Raw genomic sequence first — 18,061 nt, forward strand, 5'->3', positions numbered from 1 at the left:
TCTGTCCATAGGTGAGAGTGGTGTGTTAAAATCACCAAGAATCATCTAGATCATCCATTAAGATTAGTTTTCTCTCTTAGGACTTTTCCTCTTGATTAAATATGAAAAAAGTTATAAAAATTAATTTGAGGGCCGGGAGTTTGGCCTGGTGGTAGAATGCTTGCCTAGCGTGCACAAAGCCCCAGGTTCGATTCCTTGGTACCATATACATAGAAAAAGCTGGAAGTGGTGCTATGGCTCAAGTGGTAGAGCTCTAACCTTCAGAAAGCCCAAGGATAGTGCTCATGCCCTGAGTTCAGTCACCAGGACTGGCAAAAAAGAAAGAAATTATTGTTCAATATTGGACTTTTCAGAGGAAAGTCATATAAAACCCCATTGCCATGTTTATTAAAGCCGCAGAATAATAAAATATTGTGTCTGATGTGAAGGCAAATCTTAAATATTTGATACTTTTGGAAACACTAATATCAATGATAAATAATAGTAAAGCACATTTACTATGTGGGAGAAGAGTGAGTGAATCTTTGATCTCTACATTTTACTTGTAGAGGGAGATGTACTTGACAATTTTTCTTGCACAATGCTTCAACTCTCCAGCAATGCTAGAGGTTGCATTCAGGCCTGAAGCACATATATATGTACTCTGCTATTGAACCATCACCCTAGCCCCTTATTCTTTTTTGAATCACTAAAAACCCATGCAGTAAAAGGGAAAATAGTTTTAAATTTTGGTTTGCAATTCTTTTGTGAGTCTGACTTTTCTGAAAATGGTATGTTGAAACTTATACTCAGAGAATACTAGTTTTATAAGAACATCAGTGTAAACTGGGTGCTGCTGGCTCACTCTTGTAATCCCACCTTCTTAGGAGGCTGAGATTTCAGGATCACCATTCAAAGCCAGTCTGCCAGAGCAAAAAAGTCTGTGAACGTCTTATCTCAAATTAATCACCAGAAAACTAAGTGATGCTGTGGCTCAAAATAGTAGAGCACTATTCTTGAACTAAAAGTTTAGGGACAGTGCATAGGCCCTGAGTTTAAGCCCTACGACTGACCAAAAAAAATCCATCACTGTATATTACTTAAAGAGATTATACTTGAACACTAATTCTCATATTGTACTATTTCCAGAGCACAATTGTCTATAAACAAAAACTGATTTTGATTCAGTTGTTAAAGGAAGTAACAATTATATTCATGATTGTATGTTGCGCTATGAATATATATACTTTTAAAATGGTGTGTAAAGAATGAGCAGTGATATAAAATTAGTTTGAAACTCAAAATATGGTCAAGAGGGAAAGTAGTCATGTGAAGTTTTGAAATCATATATAACATTTCATTATGATTTTAAAATATACCATATCAGTGATTTCAGAAAGAAATGCTGTATGTCAGTCCCTTGAACAGTTTGAAGCTCTCCTTCAGGCCTACATTATTAGAAATTCTAATGCTGAAAATAATTGAGGAAAAACTGCAAGGGAAAGTTTTAATAATGGTAGGATGACTTTTCAAATAAAAAAGCAAAGAAAAATAAGCATTGCCTTTCCTCTACCCAGAAAAAAAAAAACAAGCAGCAATCTTTTCTTCTACTCTGTATTTACTTCGAAATATCTCTATTAGTAGTAATAATGTATCAGACATTCTTGGGTGTGAACTGTTCTTAGTTGGACTGGGCACTCCTCAAGGTAATTGTTTTTTCTCACAGAGATGTGCTGGCAAATATTTAAAAACAGTTTCTGAAAAAAGCATGCTTATATGTTAAAATGAAAAAGCGTATCATTTATTCTTTTATGGGGGAGGTGGGAAAGGTTGTGATAGTACTAGGGTTTGAACTTATAACCTCTTGAGCTCACTTGGCTTTTTTGCTTAAGGCTAGTGCTCTGCCGCTTGAGATACACCTCCACTTCAACTTTTTGCTAGGTAATTGTAGATAAAAAGTCACTTGGACTTCTCTTCCTAGTCTGGCTTTGAATAGTGATCCTCAGATTCTTGCCTTCTTAGTATCCAGGATTACTGGTGTGTGAACCACCAGTGCCCAGTATACATTTTTTGTTGTTGTTGATTATCCCATAATGGATAAAAATAGCGACCAGTACATAAAAAAATAGAGGAATAAAATAAGAGGTGATAAGTTCTGGGGATTTAAAAAAGTACTTTTTAAATTTGAAACTATTGACTTTTTTTTTTTTTTGCCAGTCCTGGGGTGTGAACTCAGGGTCTGAGTGCTGTCCTTGGACTTTCTCAAGGCTAGAGCTCTACCTACCACTTGAGTCACAGCCCCATTTCCGGCTTTTTCTGTGTATGTGGTATATTACATTATATGTAACACAATATAAAATATATATACTATACTATACTATGATAAATATATTACACATATAATATATAAATCATAAATGATATGTTGTTATATATGATATATCATGCATAATATATTATATATCACAGATATGATATAATAATATATGATATATGTTATAAAATTAAATCATATCACTTATGGAAAAATGGATTCAATTGGGGGATATTATATGGAATGAGACAAGTCAAGCTCAACCCCCACTCCACAGTATCTCACATTTTCACTCATGTGGAAGCTACACATACAAAAACATGTTCATGGTCATGTATACATATTGTATACACACAGACATACATGGATAAACACAGAAAATGGATCGAGCTCCTGGTTTATTTAGGAGAGGAATAGGAAGAGGGGGGAAGGGAAAAATAGTGAATAATTTTGAAATGCATTGCAAATTTATGTGAAAACAGTTTAAAGAAAAACCCCAATGACAATTGTAGATTAATAGGGAGATGTGGGGGAGATAGAGAATATTTGGGGCTGGGTTCTAAGAAGGATTTAGGCTAAGGAGGATGAAAGAGTGAATACAGTTGAAATGGGGTGCTGGGATTTTTTTTTCTCAGTGGTACCAGAGTTTGGACTAAAAACTTCTTGCTTGTTAGGCAGGTTCTCTAACATTTATGTCACACTTCCAGTCCCAACTTGCTGTTTTTTTGTTAACTCAAATTATTATTCCTAAGGAATAGCCACAGGAAGATATAATAATATATAACAAGTATATAAAACTGTTGAACTATTTTGTGTATTATTAATTATTGTTGGTGGGCTGCTGGAATTAAATATAGGACCTCTCATTCATGATAAATTTATGCTTTATCATTGAACTACAGCTTCCCTTCTCCATATTTATTGTAGTTATTCCAACAGCATATACAGAAAGTACAGAAAGTTCATCTATTTTATTTAGCTTTTTTTTTTTTTTTTGCCAGTATAGGAATTGAATTCAGGATCTCACTTAAGCTTTTTGAAGATGGAATGTTGTAGACTTCATCCTGGGCTGGCCTCAATCTGGATCTCAGCTTCCTGAGTAGCTAGGATTGGCTATCTGGTTTTGTGTCTTATGTTTTATTGTCAGAGTAATGTATAGAAGGGTTACAGTTACATTCATAAGGCAATGAGTACATTGCTTCTTGAACATTGATACCCCTTCCCATGTTTTTCTCCTACTTTCCCTTCCCCAATCTCCTCTGGAGTTGTAAAGTTCATTTCCAAAATATTGCATGCTGAATTCACTGTTACACTGGTTCATCCATTGTCCTTTGTCTCATCATCTTGTTGATCCCCTTCCCTTCCCTAATTCAAACTAAAAAGAAAAGTATAAACAATACACAAGGTACCAAAGTCAGATGGGGTAATTTTTTGTTCATTTTTTACTCATGATCTAATTGCCAACAATTACAAATTTTGTAATATTTCTTCTCTGATATGATTACTACCCCACTCTTTTTCAAGGCTATATCCAATTTTCTGTCAGTGAGTCTTATAATAAATTTCTCTTTATGGCAGTTTTCTTAATCAGAAATGTGTATCAGAAACATGTAGGGGTTGAAGGAAAGAAAAAAAGAAGTAAGGGAGAAAGAAGAGTAGAATGGAGACAGACTGGTAAGTACATTTTGAAAAAGCTTTGTAGCTGTGATCTTTTTTTACTTAAAGAGCCTACAGAACATTATACCAAATTCTAATTCTAGAATCCCTTACAAATTTTTATTGCTTATGTATTTCAGACCAGAGTTAATGACTCTAGCACTTGACCAATTCCTTCAACTAGAATTCCCTGCAGTATTACTTCATTGTTTTCTTCCCCAAAATTTTATTTCTGTTAGTTGCCTAATTGAATTTTTACCTAAAAAAAAATCTAGTTCTAAACCTCTAATGTCACTGTCTTTTAAACACTTTTCTCATGGAGTGCTAAACAATCTCTTTAGATTATAGTCTGTATTTGCATTACACATTGTTGTTCCTTCAAATCAAGGTCAATCCTGTTAATCCTTTTTGCATCTTTGTTGGTCTCAGGATAAATTCAACTACCTTTACAAGGTACCTGAGGGCTTTCACCATTAGATAGGTGCCGACTTTTATGGACTTATTCCTGTCCTCCTCACTCTGCATATTTTTGCTAAACTCAATTTTTCACTAGTGGATAGACACCAGACCTAATAGCTCTTTGTATTTATACTTACAGTTGCTTTCTCTTAGTATATCTCTTTCCCTCTACCTACCAAATTATTTGCCAGTGAAGGTTCAGTATTTGAGGGCAGTTTCACAAGATTCTTTTTGATAAATCCTTTGTTAGTCTAGTTGATCCATCTTTATTCTCTTTATTATAATCTTTATAATTTGCTTTATATCAGTACCTAATCTCTCGGGAAATCCACTTTCAACATCAACTAGAAAGTGGTTTTCATGTTTTTTTAGCCTCTAGCATAGCACATAGCATATAGCAATCACTCAATTGTTCAGTGAATGAAAACATAGCTTCATTACTCTGTAGTGATTGAAACAGAAAGAAGACACTACAGTGGTTATACTATTGAAATCTTTTGTCTGTTTTTCTTTGCAGTCAGCCTCCTATACTTTGTACTATATACAGCAATTCCTTTTTTTTCAGTAACCACTGACAATACCTACAGTAGTAAATCAGGTTTCTGTCCATCTGTGTATATATCTTGGTCCTAAAAGCAGATGGTGCTTTACAGAAGAAAATACAACATTTTTTCACAGTGGAGGACTGGTCTGTGGGATAGGTGTATATAACATATAGAATTTCAGAATTATCATTAAGAATAGGAAAGATATGCTTCATCATAAAACTCACAGTTCTGTAAATGTACATGATTAAGGGCTAATTTAGGTGATCTTGGGAAGAATAAGTGTGATTGGGAATAAATATAACTATAGTAATTATTTTATCTAACTTTTCTACTCAACTGATTATGATCCAATCTCTGGAATGAGCAAGTGTGACAACATGAAAAAAGGAAGAGTTCAGATTAAAAAATAACAATTTGAATACAAGTTCTTAGTAAGACGATACTGAATAACTGGAGTGATCCAGTTTAAAATTTCTAGTACATTACTATTTTTAAAAAAGTAGTCCAGAGATTAATTTAATAGATTAAATTGAGTAATTAATTTATTGAAATAACCAATTAGTGGATTATTTTGAAGTTACATTTTAAAAAATTCAAAGCTTTTATTCCTGAATTGTTGACATATTAGGATTTATAAATTTTAGCTATTTCTACATTTTCACTTACCAACTATTTTGTTAACTAATGATTTCCATCGAACTTTGTCTTTGAGATGTCACAAAAAATTTTCCAAAAGTATACAGAGAGCTTTTGATGAAATAAAAATGCAGTTTTAAGGGGCACTTAAAATCACATTTTTCATTATCAACACTTTCATTCTTTATTCACATTTTTTCATGAGTAGGAATATTCTATTTTAAGTCATTACAACATGTTACAATCAGGGAAAAGACAAGTTTGTATTGTAGATCACTTCAATTAAAAATTGTATATACTCAAGAGTCTTTAACTTACATTTCCTGCATGGGGGACAGGAACTGTTTTACTTTTTTAAATTTTCTTTATTTTAACCTGTTTATACTAAAATAAATCTTTTTGAACTGTGTTTTTTTTTTTTACAATGACTTACGGGAATGATAAGTTCCTATATAATAGCTATGCATTTTATATAGTAGCTAATGTACCTATTCATTAGTTACGTGTATATGTTATTATTTAATTTCATTACAGGTTCGGTCCCATAGGTTTTCTCTAAAAACCAGGCAATGTAAATTACATATCTTTATGAAACCTACTGTTTGGCAAACCAATGTGTCATCTATAAACTAAATTTAAAATGTTATTATAACAAAAATTGAACATCTTTGTGAAGCACTAAAACAGTTATAAGTGTACCATGTATTTTTATTTCAAGAGAAACATGTTTTAGACTTCTTTATAAAAATGAAGACACGGCTGGGATGTAGCTCAGTGTCAAAGCGCTTGCCTAGCAAGTACAACGTCTTGGGTTTGATCCCCAATACTCCCCCCAAAAAGGCAAAAAAAGTGAAGACAACCTGAAATCAGCCCTTTTTCTTATTCTTTTAAAATCATGTTTTTAAACTGTAATGCTAATGACTAAGGAAGTGTCAGTAATGGATGTTGACCTATCAGTATCCTAGCACTTTCTTTACATAGAATATCACTAAATTCCATTTACTTTCTCATATTAAAAATGTTGTTTGAGTAATGACTACCATTATAGAATAATACAGGAACTTTTTTGGAGTGTGGCTTGGGATGTTGTTCTTCTGGAATATTATTAGTAAATTTTGATATGGTAGAATTGTTGACCCTGTCATACATGTATAGAGTTTGGTCTCAGAGTTAATTAAATATGAGTTAATAATATATTATAAGGACATTATTGTCCTTATTACAGTTATTAGGTAGTTACTCAAATTATAGCTTGAAAGGAATGCAGAGCATGGAAAACTCAGGATTAAATTATGCATTTGAACCTTAGGCCAGCTTTTACTGTAGAGACAGTTTGCTGCTAAAAGAGAAATTGTATGTCATTGAAATTAAATGCTTTTCTGGGGATGGAAGATTCCAGTTTTTAATGAAATTACTGAGTGTGGTGTAGTGAAATGATTAAAATCTGTATTCCGGGAATGTGGCAGGGAAAAAAATCAATAAGTGCTAGCACAGCTTTGCTGCTCAATGTGAATCCTGAGAATGAAATAAACTACTACAAAAATAATAATTAAAAACATATCAGCACATTAATTTATTTAGCATCAGTCTCCTGAGACATCATCTTCACTAATTTTTAGCATACATTTTACTATGTAATGAGCAGCCTTCTTTTCAGATATCCCTATTAGACAGGCAGTATTTCTGCCCTTCCCCCAGAGCTCCTGCATTGCAATCATTGTACTTGCACTTATTATGTTACAAATGACCGAGGTAAGGCTGACATTCTCAGTGCATGCAAAAAGACCTAGTCTGCCAGCTTTTTTTTCCCTTCCTAATGAAGCAGCTTTGTGAAATCTCCCCATGTGTTAATACTAATGAAGATCCTCCAGCACAATTAAAATCACAGCCAGTGGTTGAGGAGGAAACATAAAACAATAGCATCTTTTAAGTTACATTTATCCATATATGTATAAAAATATTCGTATGTGTTCAGATTCTCCTACAGATTACATTTTACTTGCTCTTCATTCTGAAAATTAAATCAGTAATTTGTGATTATTTAAACATTGATATTTTAGCGTCTTAAGGAAAACAATCTCTATCTCAGTGATTTAAAAAATTATCTCTATCCATGGGTGATAAAGCGTTATCAAGGTTAAAGGTCTTATTGTTTTGTTTTTTAAAATCATGTTTCGGAAGCTGTGAGGTGTACTTCTGGAGAGGCATGCACTCTGCCTTAGTTAACTTGATTGGTTGCAGGATGTGGGAATTGCAAGCGGGAGTGTAAGGGTAAAAACAGTAAGTTGGTCTAGATTCTGGGAGCCAAAAGCATATTGTCTGTGTAGTTTAAAGGTGGGAACTAATGCTCTAGTAGTCTTAACTCATTAGTTTTTTTTTTAAGAGTTCAATTGCTGCAATTAGCTATTTTTTAACCTCATCAAACTAGAAAGGAAAAAAATGGAGATTACTCTTTAAGTCTGTATGTATATCTTTTAAACGTCTACAAGTAACAATTTAAATATCTTATATTTAAATTTTAATTCAGTGCATAAATATTATAGCTGTTTAACTTGCTGTGAAGAATCACTAATATTTTTGCCCTGGAATCACCTCGTCTTCTGCTTTTTGAGTCCTAACAGTCACAAATACTTCGCATTTTAATTTAGTCGGGTTTGTAGATTTCGACAGAATTCTGTGTTTACAAACCTCAGTCAAAGATGGTTAATCTATGCTCCCTATTCATGCACTTACTTAAAAAGAATAAAATCTTCAACCTTTTTTTAATTTGTTTTATTTTTGTCCTGTCTCCTTCTAAACGTAAAACATGTAAGTTTCTTAACTTTTTCCTGGGACAGAGCAAAGCGAACGCAAAGCAGTGTTCTTGGAAGGAAGAAGCACCCCCAGTCGTGGGCTCATTTAGAGCTGATAGGTCATTTATTATTGGAACCGAAATGGCATAAACAATTCTCTCTTTTTCCCTTGTTAACAGCAACTTTCATTGTGAGACAGAGAGAGAGAGAGAGAGAGAGAGAGAGAGAGAGAGAGAGAGAGAGAGAGAGAGAGAGAGAGAGAGAGAGAGAGAGAGAAGCCTTGTTGGTTGACGTCACTTGGTTCATGAAGCCTTCGCCTAGAAGTGAAGCTGCTGAACAAACCTTGAGAAGAATCATCTCCTGCTTCAATCTGCTGCTGGATAGGAACTAATCAGAGGGAGAGAGGCGGAAGACGGAGGAGGACGGAGCCCGGGGCTTTCCCGATCACAAATCGCACCTCCACTCCAACTCTCTACACTTTTCTTGCAGAAATTATACTAGGAATCAGGAGGCGGTGGGGATTTAAAAAAAATCGGAACCCCTAAAACCATCTGGGAAAGGCACAGCTCCCGTCGGCCGCAACTCTCAGTTGGAAAGTGAAGGTGAGTTGGACGAGACCCTCGGGTGTGAGGGGGTGGGATGGAGGTCCCGGGATGCGGGGCCGGCGGTGGGGAGAGGAGCCGCGGCCGGGCTCCGGCGAGCCGCCGGGACTCCGGAGTTGAGGTCCCGACGCCCGGCCGCCCTCCGCCGCCGCCGCCGCCGCCGCCGCTGTTTACCCTCGCCGGTCGCCGAGTCCCTTTGTTGTGCTGGCTGGAAGAGGGGGTGCCGCTCGGGATCCCGGGAGGAGTTTGGGGAGGCGGCCCGGACCGGCGCGGTCCTGGGGGTGCGGGGGTGCGGTCTCGGGAGAACGTAAACTTTACTCCTGGCCCCGGTGCGGGACCGGGGTCCGGCCGGGCCGCGCGCCGCCCTCGGGCCCGCCCGCAGCGGCCAGTCCACCTCCTTTGTGCCGGCCGCCACCGGGCCGCGCGCCGCCGTCCTGCCCGGCCACGTCCAGCGCCCGCCCGGGTAGCCGCCAACAGTTTTGCTGAGGCGAAAAAAAAAGAAAAAGAAAAAAAAAACAACCAACCACCACCACCAGAGCCCCAACAACCAGCCTCCGGCTGCGGGGCGGCGGGGGCTCCTCGCCCGGCGCGTCCGCGACCGCCCGGTCGGGGTACTTCGCACGTCGCCCCCACCCCAGAGCGCCTCCCGCTGCCCTCTTTTGCCTCCGCCCCTCCAGCCTCGCCGGCCGACGGGCTGCGCCTCTCCCACCCCGGCGAAGCCTCCCTGGAGCCCGGGAGCTGGGCGGTGGGGGTGGGGCGGCGGACCCGCGCGGGGCCCCGCGAGGTCGGCGCGGCTCGCGGGTGCCGGGGGCCCGCGTGGGTGGCGTCGCCAGGCCGGGTGTGCGCGGGCCGGCTTCCCCGCCACGCCGCGCGTTCCGCTCTGCTCCTCCCTCTGCCTGCTCCCTTCCCCCTGCGCCCTCCCGGCTCCCCCTAACTACTTCCACGAACCCCACGACTGGAACTTGGAAACGGAGGCCGGGGCGGCGAGGGGCAGAGCCGGCCCCGCCGTTGGGGGGATTTCCCTTCCTCCCTCCGTATTTATCTTTTGTGTGTTGCTTCCTTGTCGAGCGAAGCAGCTGCAGTCCGCGGTCGAGTTGTTCAAATTTATCCCTTTGTGTATATTACAATATCCTCCATTTTTTCCCCTGCCCTCTAAACAACAAGCGTTTCGCCATCTTGGGCAATTTTTATTCCCAAGTCTGTTTTTATATTTTTGAGGAAGGAAAAGAAGCCCTAGGAAGGGTAAAAGCGTGTCTGGATAATAAAGTTCAAAGTTTAGGAAATGTTTAGGGGTCCAGTGACGTCATGTAAACTTCATCGTGAAATTTTCTCAGAAGTATTTTTTCTCAATTTATCCATTTTAATGGTTCCTGTGACTTATTGCTTAATGTCAAGTTTTGTAACTTAATTTTGCGTTTTGCTAACAAAACGGAGCAGAATAGCCTTCTCGCATTTTATGTTTGGTAACAGGTGGAAGGTTGTGTGTAAGAAAAATGATGTAAACTTTTGTTGTGCCATTTAGTAGTCACCTAGTATTTGGGTGCATGATTTTTAATTCTTTAAACGTTTACTATATATTTGCAGTCATCATACTTTCTTCTTGTTCTCTCATGGATTTTTCTTTAATTGGCTACTGTAATATTTATGCAAACATTACTTAGTTTACCTACCTCCCCTCTTGTAATAAAATGTTCTTTCGCTTAGTTATATTTAAAAAGAAAACCTTTTAAAATACTTCGAGATACTTTAAATGTTTAGTAGCACTTTGTAAGTCAGGATTGGTAAAAATTTAAGAATAGATTTACAATCTCTAGCTGTGCACTCTCAGCCATTATGAAAAAATAAATACAAACTAGTGTTTTAATTCGATTGTCTAAAATAGTTTCTCACCTCACCAAAGTTGAATTGGTCACATGATCAAACTTAACTATACAACTCACAGACTAGTATATAAATAAGAGGCAGTGTAAATTGAATGGGAAAGTGAAATTCTGTCTCCCATAGTCATTTTCAGTCAGCATATTTACATCTCTTCTAACAAGGACATGAAACTGTCTGTATTTAATTTGCATTCTCTTTGTCTTCTGGATTGGGGAAAAACATTGACGACAATTAACTTTAAAAAAAAAAGCTAATAGAAACACTTCTGAATACACTGAAAAGCTTTGTCTGACATGGAAAACTTATATTGTGGAGGATATACTTTAAATTTCTGTAGCAGTCTTTGGTGTTATCTGTTATTGATCCAGGAATTTTCTTCATGTAAAATGGTATATAGAAAGCGTGAATGAATTGATTCTGCCATTTATGTGAATTGTAGGTAGGTGGAAAATGTTTAAATAGTTAAAAGCACATAGAACAGATGGTTCTAAATTATACATGCACAAAGGACTAGAAGATTTGGCAGATTATAAATGGCAAGCAACAGAAGATAAGCAGTTTAAGAAAATGGTAGTTAAGTACATTTGATGTCTCACACCTATTGTAAACATTGTACATATTGTGCACAAATCATAATTGAGATAACAGTAAGACACTTGAGTGTCTCAGAAAAAAGTAAAATTTTACAAATATCTGAAATTTAAGATTATGATGGCAGGGTTTTGTTTTGTAATTGTATGCTCTGAAAATAGGAAGCTTTATGAGAAATTAATAGTGTTCTATTCCTATATGAAAATAGGAACAGACACATGCTTTATAATCTAGATAATATATTATCTTTACTCTTGTCAGATGTTAAACTAATACTGAACTCTTATACCAACATTTAGTCTTTCAAACACTAGTGAAAGAAACATTTTTGGACTGTTCAGTCATAGAACCACGTGCTATAGTACTATTAATGTCATATACTATCTGTGAAATGAAAAGGTGCATTAGTTTTTGTATTTGAGTTTTATATATAACACGATAGTGATTTTAATTGTTGAGTATACTTCCTGTGGATTTTTAAAAACGTAAGCATTTATGTTAATTTTGCCTTGTTGTATGAACGAGAATATTTTTTTAAGAATAGAGGAACTTAGGGTGCAGCCTCAAAGAAATTCGTTTTTATTTTGTATGAGTTATTCTTTAAACTTGCATATATGACAATGGGAAGCTTGGGATTTTAATTCTGTTGCCCTCTCTCCATTTCTTTGTTTGCATGTTTATTATAGAACTGCAGTGTAAAGGAGCAGATGTTTTGCCAAACATCCTGATGTGTTGCTTTTTCTTATGGGAGTGCATAACTGTTCCTTCTGATGCATCAACTTGACAGCTGGTTGATTTCATGGAGCTGCTAAGAAGCCATTAGTGGTGTCATTGAATTGAAACAGAACAGTCACTCCCAGCTTGAACTGCAATTGCTAATGTCTTTGTTGCTACTTTTGTGTTACTATACAAGATGTAGGATATCACAGTTGCATGGGAGATCAGGATTTCTGTCTTATCTCCTTAAATTAATGAAAGTAATACATTACAACTTGATTGCTTGTAGGTTTAAGGATTTGTCAAAGAAAGGGATTTTAAGTTGTGGTTTTGAATTTCAAATTATTTTTAGTTGGAAAACTACCCAAAGAAGAAATATGATTTAGCTCCAACAAATTAATATACTGACTTTGACCCATGTATGAAATTATATCATCAAGGTTTATGATTTTTGCACTTAATTTCCTGGAGGATTAATCAAATTAACTAGTTAGGAGACTTATGAGGTCTTTTATTATGTAAAATTAACTAAATATTTTGTATCATCAGATCTTAAACATTGAACTTTATTCTTCACTCATGTCATTTAATTTTTACTTAAACTTTTATTGAAGGAGAAAAATCAGAAAAGGAATCATTATTGACATAATTAGTGGTTTTGTTTAAAATTTTCTTTTTCCTTTTTTTTTTTCTTTTTGCCAGTCCTGGGCTTGAGCTCAGGGCCTGAGCCCTATCCTTGGACTTTCTCAAGGCTAGAGCTCTACCACTTGAGCCTCATCACCATTTCTGGCTTTTTTTTCTGTGTATGTGGACCAAGGAATCGAACCCAGGTCTTCGTGCATGCTAGGCAAGCACTCTACCACTAGGCCAAACTCCCAGTCCTTGTTTTAAATTTTCTAAGGAGACCAAAATGTTATTTCAAAATCCACACCAACTGTAATCTGAGTTATTTTACTAGTAATGGTGGATTTTCAAGTAAAATTGTGCTTTTATCACCACAGTAACTTTTATGGGTAGTTTTCAACCATTTAACTGTGGTATTAGTACTTTGCTCTTCCCATATGTGTGGTGTTTTGTACTTTGTCTAGTTGTTTCGTATGATTTTGTTGGGATGGAAGATAGTAAGGAGAAAGGAAGAAGAATAAAGAGTAATAATGCCAGACAAATGCACACTAAGAAAAAATCATGTAAAAATATTTTGGATATTATGATGTCAGGATTTAGTGTAGTTTATTACTATGTTGAAAACCCTTTTGTAATCTCAATTTTTTGTTAAAAATACGAAATTGTTAGAATATTTGTTTTGCTAAGTTAAAGCCATTAGAAGGACTTGAATCAGAGCACTCAAAGCTTATTCCTGTAATCCTAGCTACTCAGGAGGCTGAGACCTGAGAATTGTGATTTGAAACCAGCCCCAGCAGCAAAGTCCATGAGACTCATCTCTAACTAAGCACTTATGAGAATAAGTAAATAAGTAAAAATAATAAAGCTGGAATTAGAGCTCTGGCTTAAGCAGCACTAGCCTTGAGCTCAGGGACAGTGCTCATGCCCTGAGTTTAAACGCCAGGATTGGCAAGAAAAGACTTCCTACATAATATAAACAACATTTTAGCATCTAAATATACCCTTGAGTGACTCCTGAATTAGGATCTTTTTTGAAATTATATGTTTATGGAGACAGGTTCCTTTTGTATATGTTGTACATTATTGTGACTATAGTTAAGATTTACTTCAGCTTATAACGCTTTCTCAAGTCTTTTTGTACAGTCTTATAACATGCTACACAGAAAACCATTGCCTAGTCTTAATCTATTAAATTTTTTTTTGCAGCATGCTTGAACTAAACTTATTTATTTATTTTTTTTGATGCTAATCCTGGGACTTGAACTCATGGTCTAAGCACTGTCCCTGAGATGCTTTATCTCAAGGTTAGCACTCTACCATTTCACAGCACCACTTCTGGCTTTTTTGATAGTTTAGTGGAGATTAGAGTTTCATAGTGTTTCCTGCTGTCATTGAACCATGCTCCTCAGATTTTAGTGTCCTGGATAGCTAGGATTGCATGAGCCACTGATGCTTGGCTTTAAACTACATTTTTAAGAAATAGATTTACTTAGAGTATTTGTGTCAAGGCAGATATTCATATAAACCAAATAGTAGCAACTTTAGCTGTATATTAAATATACTTTAAAAAGGGAATATTACAATTTATTTTTGGAATTAATACAGTCTTAGTAAGAATTTTACAATTTTCAGTATTTGGTTTAAGAAACTTCCTTTAGGAAAAGAGTTTTTGGCCAGAAGAGTCATACCAAGTTTAAACTTGGGATTCCTAAATTTTTCTTTTGACCATATTAACTTTAAAATTATAAGTATTAAATATACCTAATTCACAACTACATTTATATAGTTAAAATATTGGGAATAGCTGCTGAAAGCAGGAAAATTAAATGAATTTATACAGTTTTAAAATGCATTTTGAATATTGGTTGATTTGTGGCAGCTATAAAAGAGAGTTTGAGGTGTAAAACATTTAATAAATCCCAATACTTCTAAGTTAAGCATCCTGTGTTTTAAATTAGTAGGCTTAAATATCTCAAGTGAAAATAGTTTTTTCCCATACAATTTAAATTTATATTAGGTAATATAGTTTGGTTTTGAAAATAGCGTTAATGCTTTAAAATAGGTTTTATGATACATAATGTTTGGCTTGTACTTTGGTTTTTTAACTTCTTATTCAAGGAAAAATTGTTGAGCCTTGGAATAATAATAGTCAAGGTAATCTACAGGAACTTGCCATTGCTAATTTTGTACAACTGTATGTACACCTAAGTGTATATATATGAAAGAGAGACTGTGGTTTGGAAGTGATTATTGCATTGGTACTTTAACTATATGTAGACATAATTATGTGCTTTTTCTGTTTTCTCCTCTTAACGCTTTTCCACAAACATGCACTCATTAATCAAAGACCTTGCAGTCCTGCTGAGGGCAGAGAGTTTCATCAAATTGGCAGTCAGTTTGGTGTAAAGAACGGTGTATTGAAGCTCTTAACTCACTGGGACATAAATAAATCTAAGGTCTTTGTATGCAAACCCTGGAGGTTAATACTGTATAATTCAATGTCCTGTCTTTGTTTTTATGATTGATGTTTTTAAATGTTTCAAGCTTAGTGCAAGTCTTATAGTAGGTCAGGTCTGACACTCTGATTGGCTGCAGTAAGAAAGCATTATGTTGTCAGAAGGACTTTTAATATGCTGCAGAGATTTTGATTTTTTTTCCCTACAAGATCATTGTTATATTGCCTGAGCTGTTATAGGAATGTACCAATGATTGACATTCCCTGCTGTGATAATGGACCTAGTGCATGAAATGCCAATAGTTTGGTCCTATTTGTTCAGAAGCTTACTGCTATTTGTATCCTTAACAGAGCTAGCAAGTAGAACAAGCAAAACTACTGGGATTTCTGTATAGAAATGGTACTAGGATTTGGCTTTAACATGAATTGGTTGCATATTCATAATTTAAGAACAGCTGGTTACAGCAAGCACATAGTCATTTGCAATCTATTATAAACTATTCCACTCACACATAGAGCTTGTGCTTGGTGATTTTTTTTTATTGATCTACCTTACATTTAAAATCTGGTCACTGCTGCTACAGAAGCTCTTCATTTTAGCTGTGTATGCAACCCAGAATAGCTTCAATTTTAAATATTTAATTTAAACTAAATTCTTAATAAAATGAATAAGCTTTGGATGTAACAAGTATAAGAGGTCACATCTTGAGGTCACATCTTGCCTATCATACATCTTGGCCCAAACCAAACAACCTAGATTTTACAACTAATAATTTTTGAAAAATGTTTCATGACTTACGCAATAAAAATACTGCATTGCCTTTGATTTGAAAGTTTACTAGTTCAATATATTCGGAGATACAACAATAGATTCTTATTAGTAAAATAATGTCATCTAATATGTAGAAAAGCAGGACTGGAAATATACTCAACAATATTCTGGCAACCTAATATATATAAAAGCAATAGTTCTCTTTATGAGTTGTATAAAGCAAGATAGAAAAGGAAATTGATGGGATTTTATAATTGGATTAAATCAGTGCTAATACTAAGCCTACTTACATGTTTTGGAAATAATCAAATGAGTAGTCTCAAGCTTTTTGAATCACCTACTGAATTACTGTCTAGCTTATAATAGTTTGTTATGCATTGTCAGTAGTGACTCTAAGGAGAGAGGAAGAAACCTCAGTATGCGAAGCCTTCAGTAAATGTGGGAGGAAAGATGCTATTTCAGATATCCCTTTAGGATTCATAGGGAGCCGTGCCTTGATTTGTGTATGTTAAAATAAGTGGATCTCTTTGTGATTTATGATGATGTGCTTATATTGGGCTTTGCACACAACATAGATTCACATGTGCATGCATGTGCTTGTCCCTACGCTGGAAGATAAAGTAGCTCTCAGCACTTCAAGGTTGAGAACCAGTCCTAAGAGTGCATTTTACTCTTTCTGGGCTTCACAAATGACTGGATCTGTTGGTAATAGAAGAGAATATATGGCCAAATTTAATCTAACTGATACTAGACAATGCTTTTTTCTAAACAATAAATTCAAAGGTTATTAAAGGACAAGGTGTTGCATTTTAATATTGGGTTGCACAGGATCATAACTTTATATATGCAGTTTACCTGCCATTATTTTGGGTTACATTAGTCATTTTGTGAATTAGTCTACAGATGTTCTGTTCTCCTCTCCTATTTGACAGTTGTCCTTTCAAGTATTTCTCTGGTCTTTATTATCTTATCTCTGAATAAAAGAAAGAAAATAAAAGAGTGTTAACCTCTTTTTTCCATGCTAGGCTCCCAGGGCTTCAGAAGAAATACAATTTAAACAAACCTAGTTTTTGCTCTTTATTGATTAAGATAATTTTTCACTAAAAATAAATAAAATGAAATTTTGAAAGTTAATTTTATGCTTTTATCATTTATGAAATGATTCCCATTCTTATTTAAACATGAGGGATGAGTTAATGGGATTTTCTTTAATATATTAATAATTACAGAACAGAAAACGAATATTTGAATAATCGATTCAACACTAGTTACAGGAGAATTGAAAGGAAGAAATGCCTTTCAGTTCTTTAATTTTTCCAGAAATAGTAGGAAAACTGTTCCTCAAGTTTATTTTGAATACTGTGTGTAAGCCTACATTTGGAGACACTAAAGTTTATGAAATTTAGAGTAAGAGAAAGATGGCTTCTGGTTACAATAATTAAAAGAGGTACAAGAAAAATTGAATAAACTGTGGGTATTCAGAGACCAGGAAGAAAAGACCCAACAAGAGAAGAGCAGCAATACGAACCACCTATAGAAGGAGTACATTCACCATATTCTACTGGGTTTGGGAGGATAGCTCTGCAAATGGTTTTGTGGTAATCTCAACACAAGCCTCTTCTAGAAGGAAGAAAAACCAACGGACCCCTTTCCTTCCTCCATTGCTTTCAAAATCCACTGCTTGGCTTTTTATGAAGAAGGTGGGTTAATCAGATTCAAATCATCCATTTCAGTGATAGACTTGTTTATAGACGCCAGATTAAAAACCACAAAACTGCCCTTTCTGGTCAGGGGTATTCAAACCATTTGTTTAATTTGAGATTAACCTCAACTCTCTTTCCTTAGTTCTTCTTGTACATTTCTGGGAATTCTTCTTTTCTTGAAACCTAATGTGTGATTGTTTCTGCCAAGAACTTTGAGCATAGCATAAGGATATTATCCACATTCCTTGTCTTCACTTCAGGGTGGAGTTTTCTTTCAAAGGAATTCAATAGTGCTGACTTAAATTATATATTGTACATGCAAAGGTACTAGC

General features: G+C 35.9%; 1 protein-coding gene across 1 annotated transcript in view; it reads left to right on the forward strand.

The window, feature by feature from the left end:
- Positions 1-10,344, forward strand: part of LOC150056313 (uncharacterized) — a 60,411-nt gene extending 50,067 nt beyond the window's left edge. The window contains exon 2 of the mRNA XM_090342772.1: positions 8,874-10,344. Within this exon, the coding sequence (XP_090198898.1) occupies positions 9,024-9,920 (897 nt within the window). The 5' untranslated portion in view covers positions 8,874-9,023 and the 3' untranslated portion in view covers positions 9,921-10,344. The remainder of the gene's footprint in view (positions 1-8,873) is intronic.
- The last annotated feature ends 7,717 nt before the right edge of the window (positions 10,345-18,061 follow it).

The sequence above is a fragment of the Megascapheus bottae genome, chromosome 12, assembly GCF_031878675.1.
Source record: "Megascapheus bottae isolate mThoBot1 chromosome 12, mThoBot2.hap1, whole genome shotgun sequence".
NCBI lineage: Eukaryota > Metazoa > Chordata > Mammalia > Rodentia > Geomyidae > Megascapheus > Megascapheus bottae.